General features: G+C 39.4%; 1 protein-coding gene and 1 non-coding gene across 2 annotated transcripts; one reads left to right on the forward strand and one right to left on the reverse strand.

Annotated features, from left to right (window-relative positions):
- The first annotated feature begins 207 nt into the window (after positions 1-207).
- On the forward strand, positions 208-314 carry LOC145038115 (small nucleolar RNA R71). Its single transcript, XR_013679182.1, has one exon. It is a non-coding gene; the product is annotated as a small nucleolar RNA R71 (small nucleolar RNA).
- A 13,483-nt stretch (positions 315-13,797) lies between these two features.
- Positions 13,798-16,455, reverse strand: LOC145036904 (laccase-11-like). The gene is made up of 6 exons (XM_078985429.1): positions 16,280-16,455; positions 15,956-16,107; positions 15,499-15,743; positions 15,279-15,407; positions 14,257-15,180; positions 13,798-14,179 (listed from the first exon to the last, which is right to left on the reverse strand). The coding sequence occupies exons 1-6, from the start codon at positions 16,394-16,396 to the stop codon at positions 14,049-14,051; spliced, it is 1,698 nt and encodes a 565-aa protein (XP_078841555.1). The 5' UTR covers positions 16,397-16,455; the 3' UTR covers positions 13,798-14,048.
- Between the last annotated feature and the right edge of the window lie 8,328 nt (positions 16,456-24,783).

The following is a 24,783-nucleotide window of genomic DNA, read 5'->3' on the forward strand; positions in this document are numbered from 1 at the left end:
GCCATTTATTCATAATGAGAACCTCCACTGCCTTTTACTCCATCTTGTATTGGATTGTGATATTCCTGAGAATGCTTTGAAAATTCTTCAACTAGTTCCTTGACCCCGGCTAGATTTTTCTTTGTAAGTGGCCCTTGAGAATCGAGGAGCTGCCTTGTCAATACGTTGACCCCATCATAGAATATAGACACCTCTTGTTGAATGTTAAGGTCATGTTGAGGACAATTCCTTAACAACCCCTTGTAACGCTCCCATGCCTCGTAACATGACTCCCCCAGGTTTTGCTCGAAATTAGCTATTTCCTTTTTAAGTCTGGCTATCTTGGATGGTGGGAAAAATTGATCTAAGAATTGTTCACGCATCTGATCCAAAGTAGTGATCGTACCAGGTGGTAGTGCTTTTAGCCAGTCCTTCGCAGCTCCCTTAAAAGTAACAGGAAGCATGCTTAGCAAGATGGTATCTCTATTAACATTCAGGACATTAAAGTAATCTGCAATGTCATTGACTTCATCTAAGTGTTTAAACGCATCTTCATGATGTTTTCCATAGAATGGGATATCGTTCGGTGCAGAAAGGATATGTCCTTTCAGCTCGAATGTGGCAGTGGCAGGTATGGCAGGTTGTACTAAACCTGGACCAACATCATCTCTTATTCTTCCTGTAAGCTCCCATTTACATTTCTTCAATGTTTTCCATCTCGTTCCTTGGCTTGTTTCTGGGTTCACTCGTATGTAATTAAAATTTAGGCTCGGTATCATATTCAGATTCGGTTTGGACAGGTATTTGATCTAAGTTTTCAACCTTGCTCTTGTTCTTTGAAGATGAACTCAACTCTTCCGTTTTATTTCCTGACTTCTTTGAGAAAACTGACTTGAATTCTTGTAAAGGTGTCTTCTTTGGTGTTTGATCTTCTTTCACATTCTTATCTTTCTTTTTGTGAAGGGCCGACTCTGGATCTTCAAGTGGTGGTACCAAAGGTGTGTTAGAGCCTTTGGTCATGAATTCCTGCAAACAAATAAAAAAAATAAAAATGTAACACTGAACAAAAACTAAATAAAATAAAAACAAAGAAAACAAAGAACTACTGAATTCACGTCGTGATCTTAAGGATCACGTCGTGAATCAGGTACTGGAACAAAAACTAAAGCTAAAAAAATTAACTTTTTGCAGGTTTTACCCCACAAAAAGGATCGATCAATCTAAAGAAAATAAATATTAAAAATCAAATAAGTCGTTTCCCGGTAACGGCACCAAAAACTTGATGTGTACAATAAGCTACACCTAATTTTATATTTATAACCTAACTAACTCAACTAACTAAATTTCACCTTGGCAGTGTACCTAGTCGAATTGTAGAATAGTTTGGGTAAGTCGGGTGTCGATCACATGGAACGAGTTTGACTAATCTATTTATTTACTACTAAATTAACCTAATTATTAACAAAGAAAGGGGTTTTATCTAATTTTTCAAGTTTAGATGAACTTAATTTTTTAACACAAACTCAATCAATAAACAAAACACTTCTGTTAGTTCGAATCCACTTTCACTCAATGGTTATACATTAGTTATGACTATTACTATTGGTTACCAATTAATAAACTCTTAGCAGTTTAGTTCTAAATCTACTAATCATTAATCAATTCATCTAAATCTATGTATGGTCACACAATAGTTAACACAGAATCAATTATTAAATGAGATTGGAGCTATGCAAGATTGATTTGATAAACACATATTATGGTCATATTCGTGAATTCTGTAACGACCCAAAATTTAAGACCAAAAATTTCTTTTAATAAATCATCACTTAAAGTAAAGTCATCATTACAAAACATAATATGAGTATAAGTTTTCAAAACACATGTTTATTATCAGAGTAAACATTCCCAGGCTGTCTAATCTATGGTGTGTGCCATGCGATCACCCCGAGCTCTTCCCTCCACTACCGAAAGTACCTGAAACCAAAACTGAAAACCGTAAGCACGAAGCTTAGTGAGTTCCCCACCCTACCACATACCATGCATAACCACATACTGCACATACTGGGCCACGCCCGCTACCTTGGGCCTCACCCGCTACAACGGCCCCGCCGCTCCAGGCCCCGTCTGGCTTCGAGCCCCGCTCGGATACAGATCTGTTTTACTTAGGCCCCGCCTGTTACAGGGCCTCGCCCGCAAACAATTTATATCACGTAAACATATCACAACACATAACTAAACACATACAATTGGTTCTGTCCTAAGGCCTCGCCTATCCTGGGCCTCGCCCATGTACTGCTACTGATGAGTCATGGAACCCCGTCCACGCTCTTAGTGGTAGTGAGATACGGGCTCAGCCCACCTTCACTCCTTCCTTAACTTGGGCCTCGCCCCTGTTATGCGACTATTGAGATGTGAAACCCCATCCACACTCTGCTATTGGTGAGATACGGGACCTCGCCCACACTCACCTCCCTACCAGGCACATACATGTATCACACAGACAACAAGTATAAACTATCATATAAACAATCCTTGGGCACCTGCCCGCTATTACTGGACCTCGTCCTGAAAATCATACTAGCATACTGTACCTAGGGCTAACCCCCGGGTCTTCTACTCGTAACTACATGGGCCGGCATTGTGGCCTTAGACCCATTCACACAAAGGGAAACTCACCTGCACTGGCTGAACTTGCTGAGATCTCACTAGCTGCTACCCGACAACTCACTGGACTCTTGCTCCCCTTGCTCCCCGAACTACCAATATCAATGCAACACTGAGTCTAACTGACCCCCGAAAGACAACCAAGTCAACCCTGGTCAAGGTCAAAGTCCAGGTCAAAGTCAACCTTCCAGGTCAACCCTACTCGTCGAGTTACCCTACTGACTCACCTAGTTCAAAATGATCAGATTCCTTCCATTCACGACTCGACTCGCCGAGTCTACCGATTTCTGAGTCCTGACCTGTCCAACTCACTGAGTCTCCACCCAACTCACTGATTCGAGTCTCAACTCTAAGGGTTTGGGGTTTCGCAACCTGAATCGCCGAGTCCAAGAACAGACTCGCCGAGTACAAGGCAATCTTCATATGACTCGACGAGTTGTTTATCCCACTCGTCGAGTTTCTCCATAACTTCATGCTACATGCCGAGTCCACTCAAAGGACTCGCCGAGTCCCTTCAGTTATCCTTACATGCAGAGGGATTTGAGTCATGCATGGACTCCAAACTGTAGATCTACCCTTCCCAAGCCTATTCCTCACGTAAAGTTGCAAACTTTACGTGTAGAGAAGGAGATCTAGGCAAAATATGCCATAAACTAGGGTTTAAGGCCAAGGGGCTTCAAAATCGACTCAATGGATGATACTTTATGCTTCTCCAGACCATAACACACTTGGATCTGAAGTAGCAACTCCAGATCCGACTTCTAACCCATAAGGGTGGCTAATCATGGCTTAAAAGCCCCAAAACTCACAACCAAAATTTGATCTAAGGGAAGGAAATGACTTAAGACCTTCAATACTTCAGAAAGGTTCCACAAACTTCAGATCTGAAGCAAATCCTTGAAGCTTCACTGATTCCCATCATTATTCTTCCTTCAAATCACCTAAAAATGGCTTGGAAGCTTGAATGCACAACAATGGAGGCTTAGGATTCATTTTCTGAACAAGGGAGGCTCTAAGGAATCCTAATGGAGAGAATAAGGAGCTTAAATAGCGCCCAAAGTCCTAGACTTAAGGTTTCCCCGCACAGACCAGACTCGCCGAGTCCACTTGGCTGACTCGCCGAGTTGGCCACTTACACCTTGACCCGGATCCCGCTCGGACTCACCGAGTCCCTCCTTGGACTCACCGAGTTAACCCTTAAAATCAGGGCTTTCTTTCCTTTCATGGCCTTTAAGACTTTGGGTGTTACAACTCTCACCCACTTAAACTAAATTTTGTCCTCGAAGTTTGCTATGATCCACCGCCTGCGATATGCCTCCAATACCCCTCCATTCATTCTAACACCAGCTGCCTAACTTCGCTGGCCTTCCGCTCAGTCATTCAGACCAATGCCAATCCTTACAGATAATAATCTCGGGTGCATCCCGACCCTGAACATCCTGGAAACACAACTTACTCAACCGACAATCTTTTCTGGTACTCTCCGAGTACTGCAACATAGGGCTTCACCCCTTCTTTCCTTGCGCGATTTCCTTGCCTTCCCAAGGCAACGCTCCATAACCATCTATCTCCTCTGCCACTGTGAAGACCCTATCTTCACCCAATCTATTACTTCCGTTACTCAGTGCAGGTCATCATTGCCAGTATCCACTTGGCATTCTTTCTACTATCATTCGGTGTCGAGCACCCCACGATCGACTAACTGAATTCCATCATACTCTGCATACCCGCACTGCTACTGACTAGAAATGCTGCTATTCATTATCGGGCTTCCGGATGAACTGAGACCATCTAGGTCCCAACGAACCTATCAATATCTAGATTACCAACTTTCACCGATTGCTGACCCAACACAACCACTAGTCGCTCCCAGCGACATTCGAAGAAACTCCCGCCACCTATACTGCTCAATCTATTCTACCAGGCTGGCACTATAATATTCTGGGATCCCCAATCCCCTATCTAGACACTAAGATCCTTACCAGGTCCCACCTGTGCTGCTAAAACTTACAGGCCTTGCCCACGCGTCTCACCCAACCATACTACTGAGCACCCTGCTCTCAGGTCTCACTTATACTGCTATCCTCTTACGGGCCTCGCCCACAGGTCTTACCCGACTACATCCTAGAGCGGCCTCTCCCAAAGTCTCACCTCTCAAGGGCTATACAGGCAACTCATTACCATCCTCATCCATTACCCATTCCCGATCCCTATCTGAATGCTAGGAGATAAGGGCCTCGCCCCGACTCCGCCAACGAAGCTACTACGAAATGCTACGGCTGCCCCATAGTCTGAAAACACTTCCCACCACTGACTGCTAGTGAATGTTACGGCCGCCCCGTAGTCTTACATCACTTTCCACCACTGACTGCTGCTGAAGAAAGCCGAGGCTCTCCCGCCACTCTTCCATGCTCTACATGCTGCTTCTGCCACTGACTGCTAACATGAAAACATCTCCTGCTATTTGACCTCAAGATCTCCATTCCGACTTACACGAGTCCTATAGGCGACCCTTCAACCTGAATCCGACCCACATACTCACTATTACCCTTTACACGCACGGACTGATGGGGAGTTTCTCAAACTTCCAACCCTGAACTACTAAATCCGTCAAACGCTGAACTACCTCTTTTCCTTCTCAGAAATTACATACTCGTTCTAGTTTTTGCGTGCTCTTACCCTTATTCATTCGAAGGATTCTCCCCCACTTCGATCCTACTCACACCTAGCTGCTCAATGAATAGAATTCCAAATCCTTGCTACCATTCCATAATTAATCTGATGAGGAATCCCATGCTTACCATAGTTAGGGATCTAACCATTCCATTTCGAAAACTTATACGGATCCGAACTAGCGAGACATATCGAGTCCCTCCAAGGCATGCTACAAATACTGCACCCTAAGTAACCTTCTTCGATAAAACACATCCCTTAACTACTAACCAATCATCCAAGGTATGCATATGACATATAACTCGATCACAATCAAACCGCTCAAATGAAATGCTCATACAGATAATGATGCAGAACGATAACAATATAACATCATGCACAAACAGAAGAACTGAAAACGGAAATCGCATACATGCAACGTCTGGTGCTGCTCGCATCTCCAAAGTAGCCATCTGAAAAGCCTTGCCTCCTACCGCAGGCGCCTCCGCACGGCTCTGACGGCCGTCTGTGATCCTCAAGGTTGCATGGGCAGGTGTCATCACCCGTCCTGCTGAAAACAAACTGGGGCACTAGGCCTTCTTGTGGCCCCGCTGATTGCAGTGCAAACATATCAAGTCTGATCCCTGAGTGATGGTAATAGTACAATCTCTGCTAAAATGACCAGTCCGACCGCACCTGAAGCAGCCAGACTCACCACCACTACCACTCCTGCACGCGCCCCCGTGCGTCCTGCCACACTTTCCGCATCGACTGCAGTCCTGATAATCCCTCGATCTCGAATCCGATCCCTTGGGCCTTTTGTCCGAACTCGCGGCTATCTGAACCTCATCTGGCTTCCTCTTCCGGATCTGCTCCAAATCAATTTCCCTTTCCCTGGCCCGAGAAATCATATCTTCCAGCGTCTTACAACCGGACCTGCTCACAAACTCCCTGATGTCATCCCTCAGCATCTCATGATATTGTGCCTTCATCTCCTCATCCGCGACATACTGCAGAACAAGAAGGGCTCTCTCCCTGAACTTGGCGGTGATCTCCGCCACAGTCTCAGTAGTCTGCGTCAAATCCTGAAACTCCCGGGCCAACTGCTGCACCTCAATAATTGGTGAAAACTCCGCCCTGAACCTAGCTAAGAAATCACTCCAAGTCATCGCGTCCAACGCGGCATCATCACCCAAAGCATGACCAATCTCTTCCCACCAATCCCTCTCTTTGTCCTTCAGAAGATAGGAAGCGAGTCTGACCTTGTCCTCCTCAGGACACCGGCTCGTACGGAATGCGTTGGCAACATCATCCAACCATCTGCTGCTAGCAATGGGGTCCCTAGCCCCATGATAATCTGGTGCCCCACAAGCCCTGAACTCCCGAAATGTCAAGGTACGCGCTCCCAACAAAGCCATCATCTCAGTACGGAAGGCTCCCAGCCTCTCGTCCAAAATCTCCAATATCCCCTCATTGATTGTGCCAAAGATCACAGGAGTCTGAGCTAGAATACTGCGCGTAACCTCGGTTGATATCAACTCTCTCATTCGCTCCTCGAGCTGCTCGGACCCTAAACCCGAGCCGAATCCCTCTCCGGCGCCTAATCCGCCTGCTGGTCCCTCTTGCAATGTCACCATACTGAAACATATAACATAACCATTATCAGAATACTCCTCACTGATGCGAGACCAAACTTACTCACTACCAGGTTCCCGGTCTTGTCTTGGCCTTTCTCGAATCGAGTACGGATCCTCTGCTTTCAGTAGTACGGGCCCATACTACCTTCCACATCTATCCGTACTTTCCTCAAGAACTGCTTTGACTCCACCATGTTCCTTTTCTACTTCTACTGCTCCCAACACTACCTCATCCTAGGCTTACCCTAGGGAAACCTCCGACTCAACGCAAACCAGTCCTCAGGTGCTGAAGGCCTCCTCGCGATGCCAATTAGTCATCACCTGGATACCATCACATGTGACGAGGCTCAGATATTCCTTTGAGTAAAAGACTCGTCCCTACAACGGTTAGACTCAAATGAGAGCTACGCAATAGGGCCAAATCCAACACTCTGAGATTATTCAACCCTGATCACATGTGACGTGACGTATCCACCTAATGGTTAACTCCTATCACTCAGAATCCCACAATGCACAAAGCAAGAAACATTCAGACAAAGCGAAAATCTAACCATAACACACTCAAGCAATCATATCCACATAGCAAGAATCTGAACTAGCATGCAACACAACTCATAAACTTAGGCATAACCTAATCAGGCTATCCTACTACTGACTATTCAGCACTATCATGCAGATCAAAAGCACATATAACAGGCACATAAGGCATCCTCCCTAGATCCTTAGTCCTACTCTAGCATGTTGTTCTATTAACTGATAATCAAATCATAAACTTGTATGGGTATTTTGGGGTACTTACTTGAGCTCGGTTGATTGCATGCACCACACCTCTTTTCTCTTTTCAAAGTTCTTTTCTTTCTGAATTCTTTTTGCTTTTCTAAAACCATTTTCTTTCTCAAAACTCTTTTTACAAAACTATCTTTCCATTTTGAAAACTTCTTTAACAATTCCTCAGTTTGAGTTCAGACACACCCGAGAGCATGTTCGAATCCCTCAAACCAAGGCTCTGATACCAACTTGTAACGACCCAAAATTTAAGACCAAAAATTTCTTATAATAAATCATCACTTGAAGTAAAGTCATCATTCCAAAACATAATATGAGTATAAGTTTTCAAAACACATGTTTATTATCAAAGTAAACATTCCCAGGTTGTCTAATCTATGGTGTGTGCCATGCGATCACCCCGAGCTCTTCCCTCCGCTACCGGAAGTACCTGAAACCAAAACTGAAAACCGTAAGCACGAAGCTTAGTGAGTTCCCCACCCTACCACATACCATGCATAACCACATACTGCACATACTGGGCCACGCCCGCTACCTTGGGCTTCGCCCGCTACAACGGCCCCGCCGCTCCAGGCCCCGTCTGGCTTCGAGCCCCGCTCGGATACAGATCTGTTTTACTTAGGCCCCGCCTGTTACAGGGCCTCGCCCACCAACAATTAATATCACGTAAACATATCACAACACATAACTAAACACATACAACTGGTTATGTCCTAAGGCATCGCCTATCCTAGGCCTCGCCCATGTACTGCTACTGATGAGTCATGGAACCCCGTCCACACTCCTAGTGGTTGTGAGATACGGGCTCAGCCCATCTTCACTCCTTCCTTAACTTGGGCCTCGCCTTTATTACGCGACTATTGAGATGTGGAACCCCATCCATACTTTGATATTGGTGAGATACAGGACCTCGCCCACACTCACCTCCCTACGAGGCACATACATGTATCACACAGGCAACAAGTATAAACTATCATATAAACAATCCTTGGGCACCTACTCGCTATTACTGGACCTCGTCCTGAAAATCATACTAGCATACTGTGCCTAGGGCTAACCCCCGGGTCTTCTACTCGTAACTACATGGGCCGGAATTGTGGCCTTAGACCCATTCACACAAAGGGAAACTCACCTGCACTGGCTGAACTTGCTGAGATCTCACTAGCTGCTTCCCGACAACTCACTGGACTCCTGCTCCCCTTGCTCCCCGAACTACCAATATCAATGCAACAATGAGTCTAACTTACCCCCGAAAGACAACCAAGTCAACCCTGTCAAGGTCAAAGTCCCGGTCAAAGTCAACCTTCCAGGTCAACCCTACTGACTCGCCGAGTTCAAAATGATCAGATTCCTTCCATTCGCGACTCGACTCACCGAGTCAGTCCATTACTCGCCGAGTCTACCGATTTCTGAGTCCTGACCTGTCTAACTCACTGAGTCTCCACCCGACTCACTGATTCAAGTCTCAACTCGAAGGGTTTGGGGTTTCGCGACCTGACTCGTCGAGTCCAAGAATAGACTCGCCGAGTACAAGGCAATCTTCATACGACTCGACGAGTTGTTCATCCCACTCGTCGAGTTTCTCCACAACTTCATGCTACTCGCCGAGTCCACTCAAAGGACTCGCCGAGTCCCTTCAGTTCTCCTTACATGTAGAGGGCTTTTGAGTCATGCATGGACTCCAAACTGTAGATCTACCCTTCCCAAGCCTATTCCTCACGTAAAGTTGCAAACTTTACGTGTAGATAAGGAGATCTAGGCAAAATATGCCATAAACTAGGGTTTAAGGCCAAGGGGCTTCAAAATCGACTCAATGGCTGATACTTTATGCTTCTCCAGACCATAACACACTTGGATCTGAAGTAGCAACTCTAGATCCGACTTCTAACCCATAAGGGTGGCTAATCATGGCTTAAAAGCCCCAAAACTCACAACCAAAATTTGATCTAAGGGAAGGAAATGACTTAATACCTTCAATACTTCAGAAAGGTTCCACAAACTTCAGATCTGAAGCAAATCCTTGAAGCTTCACTGATTCCCCTCCTTCTTCTTCCTTCAAATCACCTAAAAATGGCTTGGAAGCTTGAATGCACAACAATGGAGGCTTAGGCTTCGTTTTCTGAAGAAGGGAGGCTCTAAGGAACCCTAATGGAGAGAATAAGGAGCTTAAATAGCGCCCAAAGTCCCAGACTTAAGGTTTCCCCGTACAGGCCAGACTTGCCGAGTTGGCCACTTACACCTTGACCCGGATCCCGCTCGGACTCGCCAAATCCCTCCTTGGACTCGCCGAGTCGACCCTTAAAATCGGGGCATTCTTTCCTTTCATGGCCTTTAAGACTTTGGGTGTTACAAATTCTCTAGTACAACTTAATTTTAATAATTTAGTTGTTTAACTAAGACTGGTTTGATCTTAGCTCTAATAAACTAGTGTTCACTGAATTATTAGGTATTCATATTCATGCAGATTTGTATTCACTAACTACACAGAACAAGAATTTTAAGTAATTAATTATCCAACAAACATACTAGGTAAAATCAATCCAACACAAGCATATTAGCAACAAGTAAAGTAAAATCTAATGCATTAAAACCATGAGTTCCAGCTTCATCTAGCTAACAAAAGCAACTAGATTTATCTGGACATACTAACAACTAAACAAACAAAAACCATAATCAAAGTCATGTTTAAGTGTACCAATCTATAAACCAATTTATGAACTTCTTCTTCCTTGGTGTTAAAAACCAGTTCCAAACCCTTCCTTCTTCTGAAAGTCGTCTCCAGGAATCCTCCAAGGCTCAAATCATAATGATCAAGCGTTTATATAATTTTCCCGAAAATCGTTATTCACGTCGTGATTAAGCCACTCACATCGTGACTTAAGAGATATCTTCTCGTGCATGAATTCTTTCTTCACGCGTAGTCATATTCTGGAAGGTTCAAGGCCACGTCGTGTAGCTTTGGTTCACGACATGAATTGAGCTAAATCCGTGGATTTCTTATTCTTGCATTCTCCAAGTCTCCAAAGTTCCATGTTTTGTCATTTTTGGTCCCTTTCTTCGAAAATGCTTCTATTTTGGCTGCAAAATAATAATTAAGCTTATAAGTATCAATATTCTATGCAAAGAAAAAAATTATTAGTACAAATGTAAATCAATATTTCCTAAAAATATGTATAAATATGGCAATATCAGGGTGAAACAGTCGTTTGGGACCTAATTGCTAATCGGGTGATACTGTGATATTGGGCTATTAGAATGTTGAATGTTGGACTAGACTAAATGTTTGGGCCATATGGTAAGACCTTATAAAGGTTTGGACCCAATTTGGAAAATTGGGCCATGTGTTGCGCTTTGACCCATAGTTGACTTTTGGGCCTTTTGATTGGGCCTTAGGCTGGATCATGCTAAGATTGGGTAAACTAGTCTTTTACCCCAAGCATGGACTTATGGTTATGTATTGGAACCCAACTATTAATTTGGTGTTTTTTGATGTTGACAGTTCGGGAACCTGTCATCCAGCAGTTGGGGTTAGGTCTGTGGGACTTCAACAATGTGAGGTGAGTTACCTTCCAGTAGAAGTCGTTCGAAGGCACCAAGGCCAGCCCACTAGTAGTTGATTATAGTTGAGATGATTGTCTATGTGATAATTGTCTGGTTTGCTACTACCTGGTATGTTTATGTGTTAGCATGGTATGTTATATGTAATAGTGGTAGTAGGAGGGGAATAGTCCCCAAGTTCGGTTGTTAGGACTGAAGGGTAGGTCGGGCACCCCAGATATGCCTGACAATATGATTATGTTATGATATGTGTGGTAGTAGTAGTAGGGGGTGAAATACTCCCCGAAGTTCGGTTGTTAGGATCAAAGGGTAGGTCACTACCCCAAACTAGCTTGACACGGGTAGGTCAGCACCCCAGAATTGCTTGACACGGGTAGGTCGGCACCTCAGAATGGCTGCACCGCGTAGGTTGGGCACCCCAGAATTGCCCGACAGTATGTATGCCATGTGATTGTATAGTATTTGGTATGATGGGGGAACTCACTAAGCTTCGTGCTTACGGTTTTCAGTTTTAGTTTCAAGTACTTCGTTTTCAAAGAAAAAGGAGTCGGCTCGATCGCAGCGCATCACACTATGGTTTTCCGCACATGAGATCCTTAGAATTACACTCTGATATTGTTTTATGATAGCATGTTTTGATTATTTCTACTTTGGTTTTGACATGACATGATATTATGGATGTTTTATTATACTGTTGGTTTTATAATAACGTATTTAAAAATGAAAATTTTGGCCTGTATTTTTGGGATGTTACAGATTATATTGATCATATAACTTGCATTAGGTATGATTTGTTGCAAGTGAAAATATCCTATTTCCTTGAATCCTAAAAGGTTCATTCAATATGGGCAAAGTTTAACAAAAAGAAGTTGTATTCCGCATTGTTATTTACCGTTGTGGCTGCATTTTTTCCCATCATGTTCTTATAATCACAGTCCAGTGAAGATGTAAGGAGCACCCAACCCCTGAAAAAATTTCGAGAACATTTGCAAAAAAATGAACTACCTGATAAATAAATTTTATTAAAACATTGCCAAGAAAAGAATTTTGAAGCACAATGTTATAAAGGTTATATTTTCAGTTTTAAATCTAAACCCTTGAGACTGCACACGATAAAATAAAAAACTAAGTTCAATAAAAAGCAACCCATCAAGGTCATAAATGTATTCAACATCATTTTTCTTGCAAGGGTTGCAACTAAAATCCTAAATAATTAAACGGATAAAACTAAAACTAATAAAGCACGAAACTAAATATATTTTAGAAAATATACATGATCGAATATATGCGACTTCATTCCTTGATAGGTTGATCCATCCTCTTTGATTCATCTGGTCACACAAAAACATCCAGAGATGAGCAAATTTTATGTCATCCTTTAATTGTGAAAATAGGACAACATGAAACCATCTTTTCTTCAACCTTCATCCTAAAAGCAGATAAAAGTCAGAATTTTGGCTTCAGCCTCTTCCAATTCAATTGATGTTAATATGTTGCTAATTCCTTTTTGGTATGAACATAATTTTTATTTAAACCCAAAAATCACAACCATGTGTTATAAAAGGAAAAAAATCACAATGATATGTTTTAAAAACAGTAGCAACAAACTATCAATTTTACACTTTTTCTTTACATTGATTGCTTGGATGGAATCTTGAAGTTAATTAGAACATAAATTAACACGTCATAATCTTCCACTGTTATCGAAAAGAACACATGAATTGAAAATTTGTAGAAAAACAAACAAGAGAGGTGACCAAGTCCATCTTCAACGATTCAACACCCAAAAAATAGTCAATAAAGAAATACACCATTAAAATACTCACGACATAAGATGTAACATGTGTGATTCAAACCAGAATAAAATAAAAGGGACTTACAAATCGTCTTCTTCCTCAAATTTGATCCCAATGTTGGTGGCGCTAAGGTTTGGACAAAATGCTAGTGTGTGTGAGTGATATATATATATATATATATATATATATATATATATATATATATATATATATATATATATATATATATATATATATATATATATATATATATATATAGAGAGAGAGAGAGAGAGAGAGAAGCGATCAAATGGCATTTTAAATTTTAAAGGAAACGATGTTTTCCAATATTGAATGTTCTAAACTTCACCCAACATCTGATCGATTTAGCCAATTTTTGATAAATCGATATAAATCAAGATTTCTCTCTCTAAATAAGTTACTTGAATTGATTAACACGAAGAGCGAAGTTTGAAGAACAGTGCCAAGGATTTATGAAGTTAAAGCATAGATGATCTATATGCGAGTTTTGAAAGAAAACATATGTGGGGTTGGGAATTTTAGATACGAAGGAACCTATTGGATGGTTTGCTCTGATTTTATGAGATTGATTGTCAATTTGATTGAAACCGAATTAAAAGTATAATCTATGTGAGCAACGAATTTAGAATAAGAGAATGGCATATTGGTATTTTAATTTTGTGAATTGAGCTGGAAAATTATTTCAGAAGGCTATGAGGAGATGTCATGTGTCAATATGACACGCTTTTATTAGAATAGGATTGTATGAATCACAACACAAATAACATCAAAGTTTACATGTGACAATTGACATGTCAACTTGATTAAAAAAATTAAACATTTTTTAGTAATTAAAAATACACACAACAAAGTATGAAACATGATTTTTTTTTTTTTTTCTTTTTACAGTTTCATTGCTTGTCAAACTCTCAAACAAACCGCAACCTTCCTCGGAATATGTACACTTAATTGGTTAGCACGATGGTAGGTCCTTTGGTGGAGGACGGACCCGTTGATCTTTGCCGGGCCCATTTTCCACCACGAACGCCGTCTTTAATCCCCATCCGGTGTGCAACTCCAAATGACAATGAAAGAACCAAACTCCTATACAAGAATTAGTTACATATGGATTTTAACGTTGTGTGTGTGTGTGTTTTCTTTGTGGTAAAGATGATCGATACCTGGATTATCAGCTCGGAACCGAATGGCAGCCCAACCACCGGTGGGAACACCTACGGTGTTCCTCTCTGGTGGATCAACCAAGTTATACTTGGCTGGATCCTTGGAAAAATCAAAGTTCCCAATCCCAGTTCCAACGACAAAAAAATTAAACCCATGAAGATGAAAAGGGTGAGATTCAACGCTTAACAAATTTGTATCTTGTATGACCAATTCAACGGTGGAATTAAACGCGATTTTGCTCAACCGTGTTCCCTTTGAAGTGAAAAGATTAGCCGTAAGGGGAGCACCGGTGTAGTTAAAAGTCGTCGGAGGCTTATCGGGAAAATCAGTTTTAAACACTCCTTTCATGTTAAAGTAATGAGCCTGAAGAAGTCCAGTTTCTGGCATCACAAATGTTATATTGTTCAAGGATGCAGAAAGCCGAGTTCCATTGAGGCACGTAGCACAATCACTCTTCCCAAGCCCGATGGTGAAAAACAAGTTCCGGTCAACTTTCATCGGCACATTTGCCGGAAAGTTAGGGGTGTTTAAGCTCCGGAGTTTTTGGTTATAACTTAAAGCAAAGTTGGTGTCGTTAGGTAATGGTAGGATAGGGAGTGTAGGAATGAGGGTGGTCGGAATGTTTTTATATTGGAAAATTGCGGTGGCGGTTTTGTTGTCAACCGAAATTGGAACATCTTGGAATGGTCGCACCGCCATAAAGTAGCGGCCGGGAGTCTGGTTGGCGGAGACGATCACATTTGTTGTTTGGCCTGGAGCTATCAATAAAGCATTTGTGGTGAATGGTTTTGTGTAAACTGCATCGATCTCAACCACCGTCATGTTGTGGCCGGCGATTGCAAAAAATAGTTCATCGTTGAGTGCAGCGTTGACTATTCTCAAGAGGTATTTCTTTCCTTGTTCAACTTCCATAGCAAATGTATCTAAAATGAAAAAAAAAAATCCCAAAACAAATAAAGTTACAATATGTAAAATGCATTAATGAATAGATTATTGATCGGTATAATCAGCTTATACATACGTTTCTCAGAACATGGAAAAAGTGGGCCCGGTTTTCCATTGATCGTGTGCGCGTCGGACATATTTGGTGGCAAACCTAAAGCATTCCCTTGCTTCACAACCTGTTCAACATCCGCATGCCACCATTCACCTACGAATAACAAATATTTTGTGTTTTTAATTTATCCGATTTGAGAAACATTTAACGATGAAAGTACGTTCAAAGTACACATATAGTTTACCAAACACGATGACTTGTTCTCCATCGGGTCGTGGGAATGGAAATGGCACTGATTGTTTAGGTAAAATTACAATAGCACCATAAACGGTTGCTCTGAGCCATAGAATATGTGCATGCCACCATAGTGTCCCTCTTTGGCCTGTAATGTTGAAGTCATAAACGTAGCTATTCCCGGTCTGGATCGGGCATTGTGTGATGTACGCCGGTCCATCAGCCCACCCGTTGGCATATTGTTTCAGACCATGCCTAAAAAAAGAGAGCCAGGAAAACGTAACTATGTAAGACACTAACGAATATGATAGAATAGAATATCGTTTTTACTTCAATAGTATAAAAGAATCCTACGAGTCATTGAGTGAGACGTACCAAATGGAGCGATATATAACAAGCTTATAAGAAAAGATATATTGTGTATATATGCGTTTGTTTGTATAATAAATAATTTCTAAACCTCATACCAATGAATGGACATATTGTATTGTGCATGGTTTGAAACGTTGATAAGAACTCTATCGCCTTCTCGAGCGTAAACTGTTGGACCTGGAAATCTCCCATTTACAGTTACAATCGGTTTTGCATGGCACAATCTGCTAACGTTCTTCACTTCGACCTTTTTAAATACAAGGATATAACACAATCATTTTCTATAATATATGGAAAAACTTAAGTCCAAAACAAACATCACAACAAAACCAATAAACTATTGAGGCCAAACGGGTTTTAGCTACCACGACATTACAAAACTAGCAACCACGACATTACAAAACTACAAATTAACTTACATTAAATTGATACTTCTTGGTGGCTGCCTTGACCTCAGGAGAAAGCATTGAAATGCATATCAAAATACAAATAATAAAAAGGGATTTTTCGAAAATGAATGTATGATTAGTTGTCATCTTCCCCAGTAGTTGATTTGTGTGTGTTCTTGAGAATGAATTAGTTGAGGAAGATGAAGATATTGATATAGATACATGTGTGCGTATATATATACACACATGTATACATATATTAGGTAGAGTGGAGAAGTGAGGAGGTTGTAGAGGAAAACGTTTAAGTTAAACATGTATATGGTAAGAGACTTCAAAAACCAATTACTCAAACACACGAATAAAAAAAATACTCTTATTGTTACGTGGTTGTTTTAAAAGTTATTATTGTTTTTTATAAGATTTTGCTTTGTATCTGTAATGGCTTTAAAACATTGATTAAATTGATTAGGGTTCATAGATTTTTTGATTTTATAATAAAAATGTATTTTTTATATTTGAGGAGAGATGTATATTGTAAATATTTTTTTAGTTAGTTTGTGTGTTAAACAAAATGTAAAAACAAAGCATTATACAGGAAGTTTCTACTTTTGGAAATAAATTTGATGTATATTTGAAGATCTGGTCATGAGAGGTATACAAGAGCAACTTATGTTAGGTGTGGTCATGAGCTTTACCGTTGAGAGAAAAGGAATACAACCAAAATTAACATTTTCTTTCTGTTAAACAAATCCACGCGCATGAAAAAAGTCAAAAAAACTAAAATTATATTATTTAACTTTACATTAAGTTACACGAATGGTCTATATCGTTTGATTAATTATGTACATCTAATCCTTAACTTTTCACTTGTGAAATGCTCTTGGTTATTTTTAGCCTAACCCTTGTGAAATAATGACGTTAAGGTGTTTGAATTTGAACTTTATATGGACCATATTATAGGTTCATTGGTTAGGGTGACAAGGAAACGTGTGTACGTTCTGCCAAATCCCAGGGTTATGGAGGTCTTATAAACAAACTTGAAGATGAAAGTCGGAAATTGAAGACGATAATGTTGTGCACATGTAATTGTTTGTATAATGCAATTTAACTTTTGGGAGATCAATGAAACTGATAGTTTTGTTGGCTTAATTGATTCATTGACGACCCAATTGTGTTAATTAGAAGCAAAACTTAATTCAAAGTTAAAATGCATTAAACAAACCACTAAAAAAAACAAACATCTATCTAACTATTAAACATACACTACAAGGAAAAAGATAATTAGCCGCGACAAAACTCGCCGCTAAAAGGTCAAATTGTCGCCGGTAATAGTAATATCAGTGACATGTCGCCAGTAATAAATCACCGAGACTGGTTGGTCGCTATTGATCAACTTACCGCCGCTAATGAGAATTGTTGTCGCTAAAGAGTGTCGTCGCCGCTAATAATGATGTCATCGGTAATGATTATGTCGCCGTTAATAGTTTCGTCGGTAATAATAATTTTCATTTTTTAATTTTTTTTAATCAATGATTTTTGTTGCCGATAATAATGTCGTCGATAATTACATAACAACATTCGATTAAATATAAAAAATAATAGTGTCAATGCTAATTACAATACAAATATCCGGTTAAATATCAAAAGTAATAGTGTCGCCGGTAATTACATAACATCCGATTAAATATAAAAAGTAATAATGTCGCCGGTAACACTGTCGCCCGATAATTACATAACATCTGATTAAAATAAAAAGCAATAATGTTGTCGGTAATAGTGTCAACCATAATTACAGAAAACAACCAAAAATTTTACAATTTAACAAGTAGCAAAGTATGCCCACAACTGTAATATGCAAATAATACGCATCCCTACATACCATCATCTTCGTTCCTATCGTTCCCTCGATTATTTTGGGATTGAAAAAACGAATAAAGTTCATCCCTACATGCCGGGTCGTTGAGCCTTGCATGAAGATTTTCCAACTACATAATTAATAACAAAGTACATTGCTATTTCTTGCACTTGGGACAAAAACCCAATTACAAAGTTTTTAGCAAATAATCACCGCAAACCAAAATTACCAAATCAACATGCATTTTATGATGCTAAAGTAGATTGCTATTTTTAAACTAAGACAAAAAACCAAAGTGCATTGCTATTTTGTCACACCCCAAAACCGAGAACGGCGGAAACGTTCTGGGGCGGAGGACGTCATGTACAGTATCACAACACCGTATAATAGTAAACAAGTAAACAACATCATCCATTGCATTAATTAAATAGTTTTAATACAAGCATGTTCTGCAGTATATAAGACACCAAAATATGAATCAAAATATAAGAGGAGTCCTGTATGCGCTCCGTCTTCTCAAAAGCTAGCCTCGATACCTGTCTACTGGTGACCTGAGAATACAAGTTATTTTGAAAGAGTTTATCAGCATTAAAGCTGGTGAGTTCATAAGTATTTAGTGTCTATATTTGTATCAAAATGTTTGAAACCGAGTTTGAAGTACGAGTTTGTAAACGTTTGTAGTAAAAGTATATGAATTATTTGTAAAAGTTTGTAACTCCTAGAAAACCCTATATTTTCTACTAAAAGTAACCTTCTACCAAGGCACGACTGTTTTGCATGTTTGTTTCTTGTAAAAGTGTGTAATTTTCCCAAGTGTAACTATCATTATCAAAATATAGTTTGTACATTAATGTTTAAGTGAAATGATCACTAAATAAATGTAAAGGGTAAATTAATGTAATACTGTAGTGTTGTATTATAGGAACTACTGCTGTACTAACTACCTTAAACCGGATTTATATTAAGGTATTATGTGATTAATTGTACCATACTATTGACTGGAAAACACGGCATTGTAGGTCGTGAAAAGGTATGACGTTTGGCACCCGCAGACCTACAGGTTCGGCTGTAGCTAGCAGCAAGGTGTAGGACAGTCAATCCAGTATAGATATATACGCAAACTCATGCTCTCCCTCCAAGAGACTCTGGCTACAATTCGGGCCATGACATTTAAGGCATGCTCCGATACAGTGGATCACATCTATGTTAACATATTCGTGTATATGTAATGTATTGTTACTCATCATAGTATCGTTGTATATGTTCTATTTCTAGTATATTTGTATATGTTCTCATTCTAGTATAGTTGTATATGTTCTCATTCTAGTATAGTTTTATATGTTCTCATAGTAATAAGTAATGACTCATGAATGAACTGACTCTTGTATGTTTTATTGAACTAGAAGTAGTAAGTAGTATAACCCTAAACTACACATATTATAGTTTATAAGTAAACTTGATGAATGACTGAATGTAATGAACTAAGATAAAAATCTTTATATCTATACATATATACATAATATATAAGTAAGGATTCAACGACACTCGGACAAACAACCAGGTACTTTAGGACCACAACCCAACGAGGACAAGAAGTAAAGTGGGTTATCTCTCCTAAGTCCTTCAAACCTTATTTATATAACTATATATGTAGTAGATATGGTTTTAACAATATATAAGTTTAAAAAAACTGTAAACGAAAGGTTTAGTATAAAAAGTGAATTTGATAAAGAGTTTGTCATGTAAAAATGGTTTGGTAAACAGTTTGAAGTCATTTAATCGGTAAAACAGTTTAAAGCATGAAAAATCCATTTGCATGTTACTTATTAATCACATGTGATTAATCTAATAACTAACATGGTACAACTTGTATCACCCCCCCCCCATAAAGCATTTTAAACATTTAAAAGTATTTCAAAGGTTATTTAAGTGGTATGAACTCACCTGTAGTGAGTGGCTTGTTTGGAAGTGTCGGAAGTGTTGGACAAGGTGCTAGGTGTCAAGTAAGGACTTGAACACACACAGTGATCCTAGTTAACATATAATAAACATATATGTATCTAATTAGTCAAATAACAACTAATTAACAAAGTTAAGACATCCTAGGACATGTAAAACACCTTTTATAAGTGCTACAAGTCACGAGGGTTGCATCTAAGTGTTGAAGGGCATTGCTATTGAGTTTGGGGTTCAAGGAAAACCTCATATTGGAGTTTACGGTTTTGTGACCATCACCCAATGAGTTTATGGTCGTAAACTCATGCTTCCTTGACCATTTGTTGATTTGGAGCTTTATAAGTCCTTTAGAAGCATTTCCACTTGAAGTATAAGTCTATGGAAGAGTTTAGGGCACCATTTCACTCCTAAATGGAGTTTACGGTCCTTAGACCATTTTCTTTTGTGTTTACTACCGTAAACCCATATGGTTTGTGATCGTTTGATGTTTTCAATTCCTTAACTCATCAAGGAAGGGATCTAAGCAAGTTTCCAAGGCTTATGAAGGACTAGGGCACACTTTGGCACCCTTATTTAGGGCTTACGGTCCAAGAACATCTTGGACCGTAAAAACCTTGTTCATGGTGACTCTTGGACGTTTTCTTGATGTACGGAAGTGTAACAAGCTCTATAAGACTCTAGGATAGAAGTACTTACTAGGTAGAAGCTTGAAAATGTGCTAAAGGCCCAAGAACACTAGTGTGTGTTCTTGGTGTTTTGAAGATCTAAGCAAAACACGAAATTGCATGGATGAAATGATGTATAAACACAACGTGTTATGTTATAACAACAAATCAAGTCAATAAACACTTACATTTTCGGTAGGTCGAGTGAAAGACGGGATGATAGTTGAGAGAGAAGGGAGGGTGTTCTTGAGAGTGGAAGTTGGAAATGAAGAGTTTGGGGAGTAAACTTATGCTTAAGGCATGATTTTATGGTCTAGGGAGAGTTTACGGCCCAAAATCCAAAAGTTTGGCCGTGAACTCTTGGTTAGGGTGGAATGGGTGGGTTTGCTACTTCACGGCTCGACACGGTACTTCCTTTCTTTCGTTCGTTTAAAGAATAAACACTAAAAACGCTCAATAGACTTTTAAATTGATTAACAATTATTAGAAAGGTAATTGACTTTTGATTGAAGTGATTGACTTTAGAGTTTTTCCGAAAGAAAATTTCGGGTTGTCACATATTTCTTGCACTTGGGACAAAAACCTAATTACCATTGCTTTTAGCAAATAATCACCACAAAACCAAAATAACTAAATCAACATGCATTTTATGATGCTAAAGTAGATTGTTATTCTTAAACTAAGACAAAAAACCAAATTACGTTGTTATTTTTTACACTTGGGACAAAAACCTAATTTCCAATGTTTTTAGCAAATAATCACCACAAAGCCAAAATTACCAAATCAACATGCATTTTATGATACCAAAGTATACTGCTATTTTTAAACTAAGACAAAAAACCAAAGTACATTACTATTTCTTGCACTTGGGACAAAAACCCATTTATCAATGCTTTTAGCAAATAATCACCACAAAACCAAAATTACCAAATTAACATGCATTTCATGATGAACAAGTAGATTGCTATTTTTAAACTAAGCCAAAAAAAAAAACCAAAGTACATTGCTATTTCTTGCACTTGGGACAAAATCCTAATTACCCAAGCTTTTTGCAAATAATCACCACAAAAAAATTAAAGAATATTGTTTTACCTGTGATGGTTGTGATGGTTGCAATGGCTGTGAAATCGGTGGAAGAGCAGAAGTTTTACAGCCGATGCCTCTGATATGACCACATCGCTCTCATAATACTTTCTCAAAACCAGCTCTTTCTTGAGCGGGTGTTAACTCACTTTCACCTTGGGTTTGTTCTAAGAGCTTTTCGACTAACCGATTCTGTAACTCCCAAAAGTGAGTAACAAGTAAGTATAAATAAACATTTAATTATATGATAAAATTATAATTAAATACTTACATATTATTGTTCCGCCTCAGCATTAACAAATACACCATCCCTATTAGTATGAGCTTTACGAAACGTTTCCACTCTCTTAAGGTTCTGATTAACTTTAAAAATTAGATTATATTTTAAATAAATAATTACATGTATCATACGTTACCTTCTTATAACAAGTAGTGTCATACGAGCTCGACCCCCCACGATTCACATTTGCTTGCATTTCACGGATTTTTTTGTTCCTTTCGGAAGCAATTCTATGTTCATCCGTTTGGAAATACTCAACTGCTTTCTTCCAGTTATCAACTTCCATACCCTCTGGACGGTTGGCTAATGCTCTCGGGATATCTTCATACCCTCTGACTAACATAAAATATTCTTTTGTGTTAGCTTTACGTTCTCGATAACCTTTTAATAAAGCTACTTGAAAACTCTCTATCAACATATTAGCATGTACATCCTGGTACATCTGATCCAAATCAAACTTTGTCTACTAAAAAAAAGTTAACCAAGTAAAAACCAGTTATAGTTAACCATATAAAACATTTTTAAACGAATATTTACCCCTAAATGTTGTAATACGGTGTCCTTTAAGAAACTTTTTTTCCAAGTCCATTGATCAAAAGGGACCATTTGCCACATTGTTTTTCTAACTTCTCGTGAAAACATGTCTTTCGGCTCTCCTACGAGATCATATGTTATATCCCTATCATAGTTCATACTAATCGGTTTTCCCTGATTCCGTAAGATCGCTCTTTCAAGCTTTATATTTTTGTCTTTGCCTCGAACTTTCTTACGTGCACGTTGCTCAATTATAAATGTAATTAAAAATTATCAGAAACGGTATGTCACACCCCAGAACCAAGAATGGCGGAAACATTCTGGGGCGGAGGACGTCATGTGTAGTATCACAACACAGTAATTGTAAATAAGCAAACAACATCATCCATTGCATTAAATATAAACATTTTAATACAAGTGTGTTCCATAAAGTTTTAGACACCAAAAATATAATGTATATCAAAATAGTATGATGAGACTTGAATGCGCTCCATCTTCTCAAAAGCTAGCATCGGTACCTGTCTACTGATGACCTGAGAATACAAGTTATTTTGAAAGAGTTTGATCAGCATTAAACTGGTGAGTTCGTAAGTATTTTAGTGTCGTAGTTCGTTTATCAAAAACGTTTTGAACCTGTTGCAAGTATGAGTTGTAAATGTATGTAAGTGTTTGTAAATGTTTGAATCTCTCAGAAAAACCTATATTTTCTGTTTAAAGTATAAAAGTAGCCCCTTTTACCAAGGCTTAATAGTTTGTATGCTCGTTTGATGTAAAAGTGTGAAATTTCCCAAGTGTAACTATCATTTAACCAAATATAGTTTGTACATTTAAGTTTAGGTGAGGCTATCACCAAAAATGCAATGGGTAAATTCTTGTAGTATGGTAGTTTCGTTTTATATGAACTACTGTGGTACTAACTACCTTAAACCGGGTTTTTATTAAGGTATCGTGTGATAAGTTGCACCATACTATTGACTGGTAACATCGACAACGTATAGTCGAAAAATAGGTTATGACGTTTGGCACCCGTAGACCTGCCGGTCCCACTGTAGCTAACAGAAAGGTGTAGGATAGTCAATCCAGTATAGATCTATACGCAAACTCAACGCTCTCCCTCCAAGAGACTCTGGCTACAACCCGGGTCATGACAATTAAGACATGAACCCATACAGTGGATCACAATTGTTAAAGTATTCGTGTGTTTGTAATAAAATATTACTTGTTCTAGTATCGTTGTATATGTTCTCTTAGTAATGAATATTGACTCATGAATGAACTGACTCATTGATCTAGAAATCGTAGTAGTATGATCCCGTGTTACCCCGATGGTAACTTACAAATGATGTTTCGATAAGCATGAAAATTGGAAGTACCTTTATGTCTATACACGTATATATGACATATAACTAATATTGAAACGACCCTCGGATAGTCACCCGAAATTCCACCAGACCACATCCAAATCGAGGAAAAGGAAATAGGATAGGTGGCTTTCCTAAGCCCTTTAAACATTATTTATACAGCTATACATATATAGGCATGCAAATTTATAAGTAGTAAAACCAAGTTTACAATAAAGCATTTGATAAATAAAAGAGTTTGTAAAACATTTTGGAGTAAAACCGTTTGAACAGTGATAAAATCATTGGTTTCTTAGTTATTAATCACATGTGATTAATGCCGTCACATGTGACTGAAATAATAACTATAAGTGTTTAACTTGTATCCTCCCCCATAAAGCATTCAAAAGTATTTAGAATAATTAAAACAGTTGATTAAGGGGGTATGAAACTCACTTGGAAATTCGAAGATAGCGAGCTCGAAAACCGGGCAGAGTTTCGTCTCGCGAAACGGATTTTTCTCGGGATTCTCGGGAATCTCGGGAGTAAAATCGACCCTCGGGACTTGAGCAAAAAGACCAGAGCTTCGGGTTTGAACGGGCACGGAAATCAAGGCAAGATCGGGAGAGAAAGAGAGGAAATGAACAACATTTTCGGAAAGGCTCGCATCCCTTTTATAGGGTTGCTGAACCGCCTCCGAACGCGGGGCGTACGGGCGTACGCAGCGCGTACCCGTGCGTCATCGCTTACGCACTTCGGACGGGACGGGTTCCTGGGTTCGCGGGTCGGATGGGACGGGTCGGTAGCTTCGCATAGGGCGA

Source organism: Lactuca saligna, chromosome 3, assembly GCF_052625555.1.
Source record: "Lactuca saligna cultivar CGN05327 chromosome 3, ASM5262555v1, whole genome shotgun sequence".
NCBI lineage: Eukaryota > Viridiplantae > Streptophyta > Magnoliopsida > Asterales > Asteraceae > Lactuca > Lactuca saligna.